General features: G+C 46.6%; 1 protein-coding gene and 1 pseudogene across 4 annotated transcripts in view; both read left to right on the plus strand.

The window, feature by feature from the left end:
- LOC109898129 (tyrosine-protein kinase JAK1-like) overlaps window positions 1–18,387 on the plus strand; it is a 67,898-nt gene that overhangs the window by 25,399 nt on the left and 24,112 nt on the right. For all 4 annotated transcript variants that reach the window (XM_031833656.1, XM_031833658.1, XM_031833657.1 and 1 more), the window contains exons 3-10: window positions 2,022–2,145; window positions 6,383–6,536; window positions 6,716–6,879; window positions 7,974–8,319; window positions 8,521–8,694; window positions 10,215–10,372; window positions 10,568–10,682; window positions 11,578–11,776. In XM_031833656.1, coding sequence (XP_031689516.1) covers window positions 2,022–2,145; window positions 6,383–6,536; window positions 6,716–6,879; window positions 7,974–8,319; window positions 8,521–8,694; window positions 10,215–10,372; window positions 10,568–10,682; window positions 11,578–11,776 — 1,434 coding nt within the window. The remainder of the gene's footprint in view (window positions 1–2,021; window positions 2,146–6,382; window positions 6,537–6,715; window positions 6,880–7,973; window positions 8,320–8,520; window positions 8,695–10,214; window positions 10,373–10,567; window positions 10,683–11,577; window positions 11,777–18,387) is intronic.
- Window positions 10,690–10,839, plus strand: LOC116376024 (uncharacterized; annotated as a pseudogene).

Raw genomic sequence — 18,387 nt, forward strand, 5'->3', positions numbered from 1 at the left:
ATCGGGGGAGAAGGGCCTTGGTCAGGGAGGTGACCAAGAACCCAATGGTCACTCTGACAGAGCTTGAGAGTTGCTCTGTGGAGATGGGAGAACCTTCCAGAAGGACAACCATCTCTGCAGCACTCCACCAATCAGGCCTTTATGGTAGAGTGGCCAGATGGAAGCAACTCATTAAAAGGCACATGACAGCCCACTTGGAGTTTTTCAAAAGGCACCTAAAGACTCTCAGACCATGATAAACCTGGCACCAGTGTTTTCAGAGGCAGAGACTGGGAGACTAGTCAGGATCGAGGGAAAGATGAACAGAGCAAAGTACAGAGAGATCCTTGATGAAAACCTGCTCCAGAGCACTCAGGACCTCAGACTGGGGCGAGGAGTTCACTTTCCAACAGGACAACGACCCTAAGCACACAGCCAAGACGACGTAGGAGTGGCTTTGGGAAAAGTCTCTGAATGTCCTTGAGTGGCCCAGCCAGAGCCCGGACTTGAACCCAATCAAACTTCTCTGGAGAGATTTGAAAATAGCTGTACAGCAATGCTCCCAATCCAACCTGACAGAACTTGAGAGGATCTGCAGAGAAGAATGTGAGAACTCCCCAAATACAGGTGTGCCAAGTTTCAAGCATCATACCCAAGAAGACTCAATGCTGTAATCACTGTCAAAGGTGCTTCAACAAAGAGTAAAAGGTCTGAATACTTATGTAAATGTGATATTTCCATTTTGTTTTTTTATTAAATTGGAAAAAATGTCTAAACCTGTTCTTTCTTTGTGATTATGGAGTTATGGAGAGATTGAGGAGGGGGAAAAAAACAATTGAATCATTTTTAGAATAAGGCTGTAACGTAACAAAATGTGAAAGTCAAGGGGTCTGAATACTTTCCGAAAGCACTTTTAGGTCCCACAGTTGACAGTCTGTCAGAGCAGACACTATACCAGGAAGTCCAATGAACTGTCTGAGATATACATCTGGGGGAGGCTATAAAACCATTTCTAGAGTGTTGAAAGTTTCCAAGAGAACATGTGGTCTCCATCATTAGGAAATGGAAAAAATTTGGAACTCCCCAGACTCTGCTTAGAGCTGGCCACCCGACCAAACTGAGCAACTGGGCAAGAAGGACCTTGGTCAATGACCACTCGGACAGAACTACAGAGTTCCTTGGCTGAGATGGGGGGGAAAAACCCACCAGATGTGCTACAGTCTCTATAGCACTTCACCAATCTGGGCTTTATTAGGAGAGTGGCCAGACGGAAGCCACTCCTGACAAAAAGGCACATGACAGCACGCCTGGAGTATGCAAAAAGGCACATGTAAGCATAAAACAAAAGATTCAGTGGTAGAGGTTAATTAACAAAGCTTGATGAAAATCTGCAAGAAAGATTGGGAGAAAATCCACAAATCCAGATGTGCAAAGCTGATATAGATACAGACATACTCAAGATGAGTCAAAGCTGTAATGGACCCCAAAAGGTGCTCTTCCAAAGTATTGACTCAAGGGTTGTGAATACTTATGTAAATGAGATATTTCTGTATTTAGTCATCAATGTATCAGTCACTTTTTTATGTATAAACCTACCTCAACCACTCCAGAAGCCCTGCACATTGAATAACCTGTATATACGGGCATTCTCATGTTTCTTCAACCCGTACCATACTTTTTGTGAGTGTTTATTATGATTCCATGTTCTATTATTACTACTGTCACTGCATTGTTGGGAAAGAGCTCTCAGTGTAAAAATGTCACAGTACTGTTTTACACCTGCTGCATCCTGTGCACATGGCAAATTAACCGTGAAACGTGCACTCTGTACTTTGGTATACACTGACACGTGTGAACTCTGTGCAACTGATCATTCAGTGTCGGTTCTTTCCCAGCCTGATTGTTCAAACTTTGACCTACGTGGAAGCTGCTCTCCGGGTAAGAGCACCGACATTATGAATTCATGGATGAAAAAGGTTGTAATGTAATGTGTCCCCCCTGTTTCCCCTTTCTCCCTCTTCCTTCCTTCCTCTCTCTCCCAGATATCTCCCCCCTGTGCCATAATCTGTTTGGTCTGTATGATGAGAGCAGGACTCTGTGGTACGCTCCCAACCACCTCTTCAAGATCACGGACGAGACCTGCATCAAGCTGCACTACCGCATGAGGTACTTAGACGGGCCTACTGCAGTGTGTGGGTTCGTGTGTGTTTTGAGAGTGTGTGTGTGTTTGCTTGCTTCCGTGTGTGTGTGTGTGTGGGGGTGTCATCACATTATCATAGTCATTGTGATGAATTATGAATATCTCACTGATGTCATTCATCAGACGATCAATACACCCCCCCCCTGTTGCGTGTGAGTTACTCATTTACTCATCCGCCACTCTGTTACCAACAACACCTGCTGTTGTTGCCACTCTGCACTCTCGATATCGCCTGTGTCGGTGTCGTGTAAACTAGTCAACGTGACTGTTATTCAACCATCATTCACTGACCATGATTCAGTGTGTCAAGAAAGTTGTCATGCAGGTTGGTTGTATGGCACATTGAAACCATGCTGCGCAGAGTAGAATGGCAATTTCTGAGCTGGTAAAGTAGTCCACATCAGATAAGATTAGAATAGAGTAGTGTGTGATTAAGTAGGATTTCCTTGTGAACTTCTTTTACAATTCACGTGAAACATTCATACAAGGCAGGACAAAATCCAATTACTTAAAGTATCAAGTAAGTGTGTTTGTTTTCTGCACTTGAGGATAATGTGATAGGAGATATTCAGTTGTCATGGCAGTTCAGTTTGATATGATCCAAGATAAACGTTTAACTCCGAGAGGAAGGAGAGTACATGTGGTGTCACGCACACTTCCTCTTTCTGCTCTCTTTCACTAGACAACACATTTTGCACCGGGAGCCGCATTCGGTCTTCACCGAGGTCTGGAGAGCCACTGGGAAACACTGGTTATATTTCCTTGCTATCACAATTTGCTAAAAGTAGTGCTCCATCCATCGTTTTTGAAATGTTCGCTGCACCCCTGACTGTCTAGTGATTATTAGCGGGCAGTCAACACCCCCGGGGTGTAAGTTTGACACCCCTGCAATAGAGGGCGAGGAGGGTGAATGTGGTGAGAGCCTAACAACGTTGACCCAGTGCTGAGTTGAATTTGCATCATACAGCCAGGGTACACTTAGTGAACAAACAGGTTATGGCCAACGGGGGAAAAAAGGCAAACCCAAACGCGCTTCAGCCCATCTTAAATGGAACAAGGGAGAATCAGATGCTCGACTGAGGGACCGGAAAATAGCAAAAACATTCCTTATCCCAGGATACTTCAACTGGTGACTATCCGGGAGAATGAAGAAAAAGGAGCACTCCATTTCTGCGTAAATCGGATAGATTTATTGACGGGACAAACAAACAAGAGTCTTACGTTTCGGCACAAATCTCCTTCATCAGAGTCTTGAGTAGGAGAAATGTGTGAGGCACCATATACCCTCGCAGGGGAGTGTCCCGCTCAAATAATGTTCATCAAACGTGTCGATAATGTCAGTAGTAGTAGTAGCAACTAGACCGATCATCATTCAAGTTTCCTACACATACATTCCACTTGAATAACAAAAGACAGAGAAATAAAGTAAGAAAAACATATTTTCCAAAAAGATGTGAACGAGGGCTGTTCATTCCAGACCCTTTTGGCTCGACGCAAAGTGCCTTACTGTAACAATTTCCTCGTAATATTGCCCCATCTGGAGCAAAGAGAAACGTTCTCAATTCCCCAGAATGCCAAGGTTGAGGCTGAGCCATGATTGGCCTTCAGGTAGTGCCGCACGATTGCATATTCAATATTTTTTGGTGAGGATAGCCGTTTTGTGTTCAGCTATTCTTAATTTGAGCGCCCGTTTCGTCTGACCGACGTAAACAAGCCCACATGGGCATTTTAGCATTAAACAACATTTGCTGTACTAAACTCAGCAAAAAAAGAAACGTCCCTTTTTCAGGACCCTGTCTTTCAAAGATAATTCGTAAAAATCCAAATAACTTCACAGATCTTCATTTTAAACACTGTTTTCTATGCTTGTTCAATGAACCATAAACAATTAATGAACATGCATTTGTGGAACGGTCATTAAATACTAACAGCTTACAGACGGTAGGCAATTAAGGTCACAGTTATGAAAACATAGGACACTAAAGAGGCCTTTCTACTGACTCTGAAATCCTTAGGCATGCTGCAAGGAGGCATGAGGACTGCAGATGTGGCCAGGGCAATAAATTACAATGTCCGTACTGTGAGACGCCTAAGACAGCGCTACAGGGAGACAGGGTGGACAGCTGATCGTCCTCGCAGTGGCAGACCACATGTAACAACACCTGCACAGGACTGAGGGCTTGTAGGCCTGTTGTAAGGGAGGTCCTCTCCATACATCACTGGCAACAACGTTGCCTATGGGCACAAACCCACTGTCGCTGGACCAGACAGGACTGGCAAAAAGTGCTCTTCACTGACGAGACATGGTTTTGTCTCACCAGGGGTTATGGTCGGATTCTCATTTATCGTCGAAGGAATGAGCGAGGCCTGTACTCTGGAGCGGGATCGATTTGGAGGTGGAGGGTCCGTCATGGTCTGGGGTGGTGTGTCACAGCATCATCGGACTGAGCTTGTTGTCATTGCAGGCAATCTCAACGCTGTGCGTTACAGGGAAGACATCATCCTCCCTCATGTGGCACCCTTCCTGCAGGCTCATCCTGACATGACCCTCCAACATGACAATGCCACCAGCCATACTGCTCGTTCTGTGTGTGATTTCCTGCACAACAGGAATGTCAGTGTTCTGCCATGGCCAGCAAAGAGCCCGGATCTTAATCCCATTGAGCACGTCTGGGACCTGTTGGATCGGTGGGTGAGGTCTAGGGTCATATCCCCCAGAAATGTCCGGGAACTTGCAGGTGGCTTGGTGGAAGAGTGGGGTAACATCTCACAGCAATAACTTTTTTTGAGTTTACAATTTCTTAAGTATTTTACCTTGTATTCTTTACCTGAGCGTGAGTGATCGAATACTTTTGTGTCACTTGAATTGGAACAATGAGTACAATGACCACAGCGGTAGAAACCATTGGGGGGGACCTGGGAGCCAGGAAGAGGGTGCAGGATCCGGGAGCACACTGTGCACGACGCGGTCTCTGATATTGCGACCCCTCCTCAACAGAGCATGTAAGCGGAGTTGAGCGGTTGGAAAAGACACGCTATGTTATCGACCCACCTCGTTCCTTTCTTTTAGCATGTGCACATAGTAAAGTACACCATTATACTTTTGGTGACTTTTCAGATTCCACAATGATTCTTCAGTTGTGGACAGTACATCATCGCACTCCCTCTCTTGCTCTTGGTCCTCCTCTTTGTAAGCCACCTTGATTTAGCACCTGTGTGTGTTATCAGTTTCTTGATGAAAATATTTAGCCAACTCCATGACAGTTTCTAAAGGGAGGGGCTATTAGCGGCACACAAGTAGACTTCAAATGCATGCTGGGACGGGAGCGCTACTTGAGCGAAATTGGTGCGGGCAAGAAGGCTGATGCTCCAACCTTTGGGAATCTCCAGTCAAATTGGTCACGCTCCAGCTCCTCGCTCCAGCTCCTCGCTCCGCTCCAGCTCCTCGCACCGCTCCAGCTCCTCGCTCCGCTCCAGTTCCGCTACAGCCCTTCGCTCTGCTCCAGCTCCAGCTCCTCGCTCCGCTCCAGCTCCACTCCACTCTGCTCTCACACTCTATTCCTAAACCAGTTCAGGAGAGGCTTCAGACGCAAAGTCTTTGAGTGAGGGGACACTCTGGAGAATGGGCCAGTGTTTGAGGATCATGCTTTTTTATGTGCCCTTGTATTCAGTGGAAAAACAAAGGGGGGGGGGGGGGGGGCCTCTATCACTCTGTCGCTCTCGCTAATGAGACATGTTGACGAGACTGTCACTGTAGCCGTGTCCCAGGAACCTCTCTTTCATTATTTTAGCTTTATTCTTAATCATTTGATTTGCTGCAGCTTCCACTTTTTTATGAATATTGCATTTTTAGAGGTTTAAGATGAATAGTGTCACACCTTAGGAGCGTGTTCCTAGATTATGGCCAACCTTTGTACACAAATACAAACAAATCTGCATACTTAACGTCAATGCACACACACACACACACACACACACACACACACACACACACACACACACACACACACACACACACACACACACACACACACATACACACACACACACACACACACACACACACACACACACACACACACACACACACACACACACACACACACACACACACACACACACACACACACACACCTCTCACTCTTTTTGTCTCCTCTCTCTCTCTCTCTCTCTCTCACTCTCTCTCTCTCTCTCATCCACCAGGTTTTACTTCACTAACTGGCATGGGACCAGTGAGAGTGAGTCTCCAGTGTGGAGACATTGTATCAGTAAACTGAGAGGAGGACTCAGCCCACAGAAGATCCCAGAGGGTACACCCTTACTGGACTCTGCCTCCCTCGACTACTTGTTCTTCCAGGTACGTGTGTGTGTGTCTATGAGAGGCTATGCACACTGTACATGTATGATTCACTACTCTTCCTAATTTCATTGGAACATTAGTCACCATTCACCACATCAGAAATCTGACGATTTGTATACACATGTCCCTTCTTGTATGGTTATGTATGAGAATATTGTGTGTGTGTGTGTTTCCAGGGCCAGAATGATTTCCAGAAGGGTCTGGCTGTGGTACGTAGCCAGCAGAGTGAGGCGGAGCAGCATGAGATAGAGAATGAGTGTCTGGGCATGGCTGTACTGGCCATCACTCACTACGCTATGACCAAAGAAATACCTCTCTCTACTGCTTCCAATGAGATCAGGTATAGATGACACACTCACACACAGACAAAGTTCCCTACATTTTTTTTCAGATCTGCCTAGGGCAAACATGAATGTTGTGTAAATTTTGTGCAACTTCCAGGGTGCGTATACTGTGAACACTGAGGCCATACCCGCTTTAAGTTACAGTTGTCGTGGTCAAGTAGGCTACTGTGGCTATTTGGCCTACCGTCAAAAACAAAAGACAAAATGGATCCCGTAACATTTTAACATGGAAATAGCTGTTCTATCATTCAGTCTACAGTAGCAGCCAATGTGTGGTGTTCAATGTAGGCCTACATTCCATGAGACTTTTGAAGAAACACATGCAGGGCTTAACATTAACCTGTTTAACCACTTGTCCTTCAGACAAGGTGGTGACAAAAATGTTGTCTTTGATGCAAAAATAATCAATCAAATACATTATTATTCCCATACCATTATTACAAGGACACTATTATTACAAATTATGACATCCTCTGCCTATTGGCTACTTAGCTTATTCAAGCGTCTCTCAAAATACAACACTGCCCCTTTAAGACAAAAAAAAAGCTCTTTACCTGACTGGCTTTTCAAAGATGTCTAGAAATGTACACATTTTGTTCTCTTGTAGGAAGCAATCACTCCCACAGTAGTTACCACAAATTATTTATAAATGGGCTAATAACTCACTAACTAGCAGCTACATGCAGCTCATGCTCTGATCTCAAAACAATGTTCTATTTGCATATAGGCCTACTGCAGCTTTGCTTGGTTATGGCACACCGGTCTGTGTAGCGTACGGGCTATGGCATTGATTGATTCAATCACAATTCCCACAGTAAAGGGAAATGTTGATAGTGTTAATTAACTAAGGGGGAAAACTCTAGTTGAGTCAAGTTCAAACTTGTGCTTCTATGCGAGGGCTGATATTTCTTCTGCGCGGCAGTCCCGGGGGAGCATAGTTTAGAGGGAACATTGCACACATATATACTGTATAATCTGTACACACGTACCTGTTAACAAATGGAAAGGGAAGACAATGTCCCTAATTCCTACACTGACTCCATCTACCCCCCTCTATTTACCAATCCCTTTCTCCTCCTGCTCTCTCCAGCTACAAACGTTTTATCCCGGAGAACCTGAACCGGAGCATTAAACAGCGCAACATCCTCACCCGGCTCCGCATCAACAACGTCTTCAAGAACTTCCTGAATGAGTTCAACAGTCGCACCATGCAGGACAGCAACATCACGCTGTACGACCTGAAGATCAAGTACCTGTCCACCCTGGAAGGCCTCACCCGGGGCCTGGGGAGGGAGGTGTTGGAGCCCAGGGCCCTGGTACTTACCCAGGAGGGAGAGACAAACGGGGGGCTGAGCCATGGACCTGAGCCCTCCCTGGCCATAGAGGTCCAGGTTACTGGGACCACAGGGATCTCCTACAGGAGGAAGCCCCCTAATGTGAGTGGGAAGGTGGGGAGGTTAAAGGTGTTAGTGTGAGATTTCTGGTTGAGATATGTTAGAATGTCTAACATTAGACTTTTGGTTGAGATATATCTGGAGAGGGAGTGTTTTTGGAAGGTATTAAAGTATCTGAATGTTTTTTAAAACTAATCTATGAGAAATCTTATGACAATGCATTTTTGCTTTTATTGGCAATAGAATACCCTGATGCTGAAAGAGAAGACAAAGTCCAAGAAGAACAAGCTTGAGGGCAAACAGAATAAGGACAAGAAGAGCGACGACTGGGTGACGTTCTGTGACTTTCACGAGATCACACACATCGTTATCAAAGAGTCCTCTGTCACCATCTTCAGACAGGATAACAAGAAGATGGTAAGATAAGTGCACGCACACACACACACACACACACGCGCGCACACACACGCGCACACTCCCAATACTGCTTGAGCTGAGATTATGCCGATTAAGCAGTGACAGTAGCATATTTAGTGTTTAATTAATTAATTGGTCTCAGGTTGTCTCTTCTGTACTGTTTCCGCTCCAGCCAGCTAGTTGAAATGTCACCGGGCCTAACAACCAGCCAACCTAGCCCAGGAACAAATCATCTGATTAGTAGTCTGTGTTTAGATGAGATTAGATTACCATTAGACATTCCTCTGTTAAGAATAGAGCTATGTACAGGAGAAGTCTTGTACAGTTGCTGAGTGTGTGTACAGTACTTACAGTGTTGCTCTAATTCTGTGGGACTGAAATGATCGCTGTGACTGCATGCCGCGGCTAATCAGTGTGCCACTTGTTGCATCAGACCAAGCTAACTGAACCTCGAAAAAACAAGCTCCTTGAAGATGTGCAGTCTAGAGCACTAAGGAAAGGAGATGAGAAAAGGAATCTACAAGAAAGGTGGAGCTAGTGGAGTGTTTTGGAACACAGACTAAGGTGTCAGCTAATGGGGAGCAGGTTAGTATTTATTGGGATGAATCTTGAAATGTTATTGGTCACATACACATGGTTAGCAGATTATTGCAAGTGTAGAGAAACGCTTGTGCTTCTAGTTCCGACAGTGCAGCAATATCTAACATGTAATCTAACAATTCCGCATCTACCTAATACACACAAATCTAAGTAAAGGAATGGAATAAGAATATATACATGAAAATATATGGATGAGCAATGACAGAGCGGCATAGGCAAGATGCAATAGATGGTATAAAATACAGTATATACATATGAGATGTGTAATGCAAGAAATGTAAACATTATTAAAGTGACTAGTGATCCATTTATTAAAGTGGCCAATGATGTCAAGTCTGTATGTAGGCAGTAGCCTCTCTGTGTTAGTGATGGCTGTTTAGCAGTCTGATGTCTCGTTCCCTGCTTTGATGCACCTGTACTGACCTCGCCTTCTGTATAGTAGCGGGGTGAACAGGCAGTGGCTCGGGTGGTTGTTGTCCTTGATGATCTTTTTGGCCTTCCCGTGACATCGGGTGCTGTAGGTGTCCTGGAGGGCAGGTAGTTTTACCCCGGTGATGCATTGTGCAGACCGCACCACCCTCTGGAGAGCCTTGCCATTTGATTTATTGGGATGAATCTTGTCCTGGAGGCAGCTCTGCAGAGTGGTCACTAGCTGGCCTAGCCACAAAGTAATCAAATCTGATTTTAAAGCTAACCTTAACTACCCTGCTAACCTTACGCCCAACCTTAAATGAAGACCAAAAAGCTCATTGTTATTAGCATACATTTTTTACGATATAGCCCATTTAAAATTTTCTGTGGGAACCGCTGATAAATGTCAACCTGCTAACGGGGATCCAAATAATGGCGAATGAATCAAGTATTGAATGTAATGATTTATGAGCTATTTGTTACTATTGTTTAACTCGATTGTCCTCTAGGAGGTGCAGCTGGAGTTTAGAGGCGAGGCGCTGGCGTTCGCTGCTCTGGTGGACGGGTATTTCCGTCTGACGGTAGATGCCCATCACTACCTGTGTACAGAGGTGGCTCCTTCTTCTGTGGTGCAGAACCTACAGAACTGCTGTCATGGACCTATCTGGTCAGTAGTCACACACACTCACTCTCTCTTTTTTTCTGTCTGTCTTTTGTTCTCTCTCCCCATTTCCATCTTTATATCCCCCCTCATCTCTCTATTCTCCGAACCTCTCTTCTCGTCCTTCTACCTTTCTCTATCTGTTTCATTTGTCTTAATCTAACCGTCGAGTTTCGGGGGTTTGACTGTTGTCTCCTGCAGTACGGAGTATGCCATCCAGAAGCTTCGTCAGGAGGGCAACGAGGAGGGAACCTACGTCCTGCGCTGGTCCTGTACTGACTACCGTAACATCATCATGACCGTGGTCTGCAAAGAGGTAACACGTGCTTACCTGGCATGGGAGACACCTTGATTACGAAAGAGGCGCGAGACCATTGCACTCTGGCCATGCTGATCCCTGTGAATTCCCCCAAATGTGGGTATCTTGACTGCATCATTTCCGGTAATAGGAAAGTGCGTCCACACACTACGCTGGAATTAGGTTGGCAGGTAGCCTAGCGGTTAGAGCGCTGGCCCAGTAATCGAAAGGTCGCTAGTTGGAATCGCGGAGCTGACAAGGTGACAAGTCTGTCAATGTGCCCTTGCGCAAGGCACTTAACCCTAATTGTTCCACAGTTGCATTGGTATGGCCAGGGTCGAAATGGCAGACCCTGACCGTGACTCCACTCTCCGAGGGTGTCTCAGGGAGAGTTGGGATATGCAAAAAAAACACCCTCTTGAGAACAAAGTATTTTTGCAGGCAGAGAGAGTTGGTTGTTAATAACTGAGGTGGAACGAATGGAGAAGTCTGATAAAAAGCCAAAACAACAAAGTTCAGAGATAATCACACAAGGAAGTGACTAGGAGCTGTCTGATAAACAGTTACAACACAGATGATACCAAAACATGATACACACTCTGAGACACATACACACAGACACACACAGACACAGGATGTCCTTTTCAAACAATGTGTGGTTACTGTCAAAACAACAGCCTGGCAGTCTGGTGTGTATATCACATTACCATGGTTAGATAAGCTGAACTCCCATCAGTGAAAACTGTGTGTGTGTGTGGGGGGGGGGGGGGGGGGGGGATTTGTTCCAGGCAGTATGCAGTGGAAAACAGTTTGTTTTATCCTGCCTAACTCTCTCCCCCTTTCCCTCCCTGATTTCCTCTTTCCTTCTCTCCTTCCCTTCATCTACCCCCCCCCCCCCCCCCCCCCTCTCCAGTTGGATCTGTGTGAGTCGAGGCATGTGCATCTGTATAAGAACTTCCAGATCGAGGTGGGTTCTGAGGGATTCCGTCTGTTTGGGACCGAGACCTACAGATCTTCTCTCAGAGAGCTCCTAGACCACCTGGCAAGACAGAACCTCCGTACGGACAACCTCCACTTCCAGCTCAAACGCTGCTGCCCCCCACAGCCCAGAGGTATGAGGAGAGACACAAATATTCAGTACACACACACATACTTTCACTTCAACTTTTAGTGCTTTTATTTCAGCCCCTCAGAATGTCATGTTGGCCTTTCCAAACATGTTTTACACACAAGCGCGCATATTGAACTGAGCCCTCTGCGTGACTTGGTTCTGGTCAGCTGAAAGGATGTCCCTTTTAGTACCTGTTTACACCAAGAGCTCTAGTTTCCCTTAGCGACACTGCCTCACCATGATTACCACTCACTTAACCCTCTGAGGGTAACTGTGTGCATCTGTGTGTAGGTGTGGCTATGTGTTTTTGCAAGTGTCTTGTGTGTGTGAGAACCCTGTCTTGTTTACATCCTGTGTGTGTGTGTGTGTGTGTGTGTGTGTGTGTGTGTGTGTGTGTGTGTGTGTGTGTGTGTGTGTGTGTGTGTGTGTGTGTGTGCATGTGCATCAGTGAGAGGCAAGGAAAGGAGTACTGTGGTTTCCTGAGCACATCTCTCCTCCTCTGTTTACTGCAGACAGGCGTAGGAGGTGGAGGTGTGTGTGTGTGGAGGTTGTTATGATTCAATATTTTGCCTGCTATGATGGGCCTGTCACAAGGGTGGAGCATCATTTGTGTTTTGATTTTGTTGTGTTTGTGTGTTGAAAACCACAGAGTTCTTTTTGTCACAACATCACTTCCTCCTCTCCACCCAGCCACACACTGATAATGATTCTAATATATCTACTACTCTACATTGCATTTTTGTTACACTGTACAGTCGTGGACAAATGTTTTGAGAATGACACAAGTACTAATTTCCACAAAGTCTGCTGCCTCAGTTTGTATGATGGCAATTTGCATATACTCCAGAATGTTATGAAGAGTGATCAGATAAATTGCAATTAATTGCAAAGTCCCTCTTTGCTATGCAAATGAACTGAATCCCCCAAAAACATTTCCCCTGCATTTCAGCCCTGTCGCAAAAGGACCAGCTGACATCACGTCAGTGATTCTCTCATTAACACAGGTGTCAGTGTTGACGAGAACAAGGCTGGAGATCACTCTGTCATGCTGATTGAGTTTGAATAACAGACTGGAAGCTTCAAAAGGAGGGTGGTGCTTGGAATCATTGTTCTTCCTCTGTCAACCATGGTTACCTGCAAGGAAACACGTGCCGTCATCATTGCTTTGCACAGAAAGGGCTTCACAGGCAAGGATATTGCTGCCAGTAAGATTGCACCTAAATCAACCATTTATCGGAGAGCGGGGAGCGGTTCAATTGTTGTGAAGAAGGCTTCAGGACGCCCAAGAAAGTCCAGCAAGGGCCAGGACCGTCACCTAAAGTTAATTCAGCTGCGGAATCGAGGCACCACCAGTACCGAGCTTGCTCAGGAATGGCAGCAGGCAGGTGGGAGTGCATCTGCACGCACAGTGAGGCAAGACTTTTGTAGGATGGCCTGGTGTCAAGAAGGGCAGCGAAGAAGCCACTTCTCTCCAGGAAAAACATCAGGGACAGACTGATATTCTGCAAAATGTACAGGTATTGGACTCCTGTGGACTGGGGTAAGGTTATTTTCTCTGATGAATGCCCTTTCCGATTGTTTGGGGCATCTGGAAAAAAGCTTGTCCGGAGAAGACAAGGTGAGTGCTACCATCAGTCCTGTGTCATGCAAACAGTAAAGCATCCTGAGACCATTCATGTGGGGTTGCTTCTCAGCCAAGGGAGTGGGCTCACTCACAATTTTGCCTAATAACTCAGCCATGACTAAAGAATGGTACCAACACATCTTCCGAGAGCAACTTCTACCATCCATCCAGGAACAGTTTGGTGACGAACAATGCCTGTTCCAGCATAATGGAGCACCTTGCCAGAAGGCAAAAGTGATAACTAAGTGGCTCGGGGAACAAAACATAGATATTTTGGGTCCATGGCCAAGAAACTCCCCAGACCTTAATCCCATTCAGAACTTGTGGTCAATCCTCAAGAGGCGGGTGGACAAACAAAAACCCACAAATTCTGACAAACTCCAAGCATTGATTATGCAAGAATGGGCTGCCATCAGTCAGGATGTGGCCCAGAAGTTAATTGACAACATGCCAGGGCACATTGCAGAGGTCTTGAAAAAGAAGGGTCAACACTGCAAATATTGACTCTTTGCATCAACTTCATGTAATTGTCAATAAAAGCCTTTGGCACTTATGAAATGCTTGTAATTATACTTCAGTATTCCATAGTAACATCTGACAAAAAAGACACTGAAGCAGCAAACTTTGTGGAAATTAATATTTGTGTTATTCTCTAAACTTTTGGCCACAAAAGTATATACTGGATTATATACTGGTTCTCTTTCAAGTATTTGTTTTGGTATTTCACTTATGGGATACAGCCCCAGCGTATATGTCATAAAACTTTATTACACTACGCCATCCTTAATTGGCTGGATTTCGTGATGTGTGCGTCGGGGAACGGTGTCCCTCCTACCCTATAAAAGGTCTGACACAGCATCTCTGAGTCATTCAAGCACCTCTTCTCGCTTTTCATCAGAAACCTTACATCGACACGACTGCCTTTTCCGGAATAGCTAAACTGTCCTCAGACGTGAGCTTACAACTCGCTCAACAGGCGCTATTCTCTGGACTGTGCGGTAGTGGCAATTTTCCTTTTCCTTCACCATAGTTAGAGGAAGATTCTTTGAGAAAGAATCTTCGGCTAACTCTTTTCCCGACCAAGTTAGCTGTATCCAAACAGTGACTACTCATAAGCAAGCTTGCCACCACGCTAGCTAGCTTCAAAGTTTTGTGGTTTAACTTGGACAATATATTTTTTTTTACTACGTACTACCAAGCTATCTTGTCTATCTTTTTTGGAAATGGTATCCGGCCATCACACAAGTGCCACCGTTGGAGATAATAACCACTAATTGCTAGCTACCTAACTGGACTGTGCCCTCTTCATGGTGAAGAGTCTCCGTCGCATGCCAAGCTAGCCTCAGTCAACAGGACCCTAACATGGGGCTGACATCCCCAATGGCTCATTAGAGGCGATGGATATCCCCACAGGGAATCTCGGAGCAATGACTAGCACTAGCTGGGACGACCAGCTTGAAGCCATTGCCCCACTGTTGGAGGACTCCAGCAATGACCTCGCTGCCTCCCTGCCGGGCTTCCTGATATCAGACGACAACGACTCCATGGGGCTTTCCTGACAGCCTCCATTTGGAATCATCAGATGGAGGCAACGACTCCGAAACCGTCTCTCGGTGTGGACCTGCAGGATGTGTGCAAACGCACTGCAGATAAACTGTTGATTCCTTTGCCTAATACAGTAGCAGAGACCACCATGTCCCGCTACGAAGGTAAGCTACCCAAAGCCAAATGGGCAGCCAGGCAATTTATACCAGTTTTCCAGAATGAATGGAGGAGGTTATCCGTAACTGGAATAGACCTTTTTCCTCCGAGAATCCTGTCCAAGGTGGGTCGTGTTGGACTGTATTGACATGGAAGGGATTGTGCTTGCCCACATTCTACCCCCCACCCCCCCACCCCCATTGACCCAATGGTAGCTTCCCATCTACACCCCAGCCAGAAGTCCTCCATGAGCTCGACTGGTCCCACCTTACCAGCCAAGTACGTGTGCATTCAGTCCTCCGTGACAGAGGTCTACAAGTTGGTCGGCACAGCGGTGACAGGGCTCAACACCGCTTCCATGACCTCGGCATACCAAGCTAAGCTACAGGAAGAGATAACGGTCACACCGGAGCCAAGTTTGTGAGACGAGAGCTGCATTGCTACAGACCTCAACCTGCGTCTGCTTAAAGCTTCCGTCCAGGTGTCGGGAAGAGTGATGGGGTTCATGATATCCCAGGAGAGGGCTCGATGGCTCAATCTATCCACGGTGTCTGACAGTGAGAATCTGAAGATCCTGGATGCTCTCGTAGGCCTTTTCGGTCCCACCATTGAGAAACGGTGCGAGGAGAAGAAGAGGGAGCCCTCCAGCTCTGTCTTCCCAGTAAGATACAGCCCAGTGCCTCCCCTGTGCCTGGCTCCACCTTCGCCCAGGCTCCAGGCTGCAGTCAAAATCCCTTCAAGATCCCCAGCCCCCTAGGCTGTAAGCCCAAGGCAGCAGAGAACCTCGGACCCTAAAAACCTCTGATCTAAGAAGCCTCCCTTTCCACCCATGGCCCCAAGGAGCCAACCGGCCCCTAACCCCACCCAGGGGGTAAGGAGGAAGATGCGGACGGCCTAGTGGTGTCCCCATTGCCAGAGAGGCGAGAACGGCCTCCCCCAAGTGCATTTCTATCTCCACCACCAGTCCTGAGCCTGTTCCAGGGTGCAAGTTCCCAGGCACCTGAATACCGGGCCCAAGTCGGTGGTCACAGAGTACAGCCCAAAGAGGAGAAAAGACAATGTTCAGGTGAATGCTTCTACAAGACCCCCTCTCGTATCACAAACACTCCCCAATGTCAGTTCACTTTTTTATCGCACTAGCACAACCAGGCTACAGGCCAAGGGTGCAGTCAGACATGTTGTTTCTCACAAAATCAAATCAAACAGTGTGCCTCCCTATAACCGCTCCTTCCTGTGGTGATAGGCCACATAAGCACTCTTCCAGTGTGGGCCAGCATTTGCAGCGCTTTGCCCGCCAGTTTGACACTGGCGGGCATGCGCAGTGTCAAACTGGGTACAGGGCACGATAGACGGACTACAATTCCCTGTCACCCGCCTTGATTCAAAGGAATCGGAGCTCAGGGGGATTCAGAGCCTGTCCTCTGGGAAATCACATCACTAATAGGGATAAGGGCAATAATAATTTTCCCCCCCAAGCAAAGCCACTACTGTTCTTACTCAAGTTATACACCCGATCATAGATCTACAGGCTTTGAAAGTACGCGTTCAGAATGTTGACACACTGCTCTGCTACGTTATTTGCGCCCAGGTGATTGGTTCGTATTCGTCGACCTGAAGGACGCTTACTTTCTGAATATACTCTCCTCACAGGACATTTCTCAGATTGTCTTTTCCAGGGCGTAATCTACGAATTTCTGGTCCTCCTTTTGGACTCTCACTGTCACCTCTCAGAGGGAGGGGCATTCGTCTGATGACGTACATAGACAATTCGCTGCTGTGCGCTCAATCGAGACAAGAATTCTTAGTCTGCTCTTGGAATGCCTGAAACTTCTAGGTTTCAGAATAAACACAGTAAAGAGCATTCTGATTCCCACGCAGACAATCTCTTTCCTAGGTCTAACCCTAGATTCGGTATCATTCAAGCTCGCCTCAAGGAAATGTATAAGAACATTCCAGAATTGCCTAGCACTTCTTCGCAGAGGGAAACCTGGTCTTTTTCAAAACATGCCTACGGCTGTGAGATTTGATGGCATCGGCTTTAGTGGTCATCCCATTAGGGCGCTTGAATATGAGAGGGTTTCAACGCTGGGTCTCTTCTCTAGGTCCCAATACATCACCATGTACAGATCTCCATAGATTGCACGGTAGCACTGCACTCCTGGAGAGACCCGACATTTCTGTCGCAGGGTCTCCAGATGGACACTGTTTTAGCCCAAAAATTTGTCCTGACAGACACATCTCTCTCGGGTTGGGGTGCGACCCACGAGGTGCTGAACGAGGTGTGGGGACCCCATCTCCGTTCCACTCACATAAACTGCCTGGAACTCCTTGCAGTGTCCCTAGCATTAGAGTCGCTTCTCCCATTTATGGAGGGTCATCATGTTCTAGTCAGAACAGACAATACCACGGTTGTGGCTTACATAAACAGACAAGGGGGACTGCGATCCCCTCACTTACACACACTGACACACAGACTGATTATGTGGAGCAGTGTGCATCTCCAGTCAATGAGAGCTACTCATGAACCAGTTTTGCTGAATTTGAGGGAATGTTTACTCTCCTGGGGGAATCCTCTATATGGGGAGTGGAAGCTCCACCCAGAGTTGGCCAATCAGGTTTGGATTCGCTTCGGCATGCCAGCAGTGGATCTTTATGCATTGAGGGAGAATACACAGTGTCCACTGTTCTTTTCTCTGAGGGGTCGGGATGGACGCGTTGGCTTATGAGTGACCATGTGACCTCCTGTATGCATTCCCCCTACTGGCCCTGATCGCTCTCTCTGTTTCTCATACTAATAGTGCCACATTGGCCAGAAAGACACTGGCTGGCGGAGATCACTCAACTACTATGCGGGTCAACTGTGGCACCTCCCGCTGCATTGGGACCTACTGTGCCAGGAGCGCAGGGAGATTTTCCAACCTCACCCGGAACGGTTGGCACTCTGGGCATGGCTCATGAACGGTTTCATTTGAACACTGCCGGGCTTCTCCAAAATCACATTTAGACTGTTGAGTGCTAGAGCCTCATCCACCAGGTCCCTTTATGATTTGTAAAATGGCATGTGTTTGAGGAATGGCGCACCAATTAACAGGCCGCGTCGTTCCAGTGCTCTGTCCCGGTAATCCTGTCGTTTACACAGGAATTATTAGACAAAGGAAAGGCCTTTCCTGCTATTAAGGTATATCTGGCAGCTATTTCGGCTTGTCATGTGGGTTTTGGGACCACAACAGTAGGGACACAACACCTGTTTTGCCCGTTTTATGAACGGTGCACGTGGATTGAGTCCA

The sequence above is a fragment of the Oncorhynchus kisutch genome, linkage group LG10, assembly GCF_002021735.2.
Source record: "Oncorhynchus kisutch isolate 150728-3 linkage group LG10, Okis_V2, whole genome shotgun sequence".
NCBI lineage: Eukaryota > Metazoa > Chordata > Actinopteri > Salmoniformes > Salmonidae > Oncorhynchus > Oncorhynchus kisutch.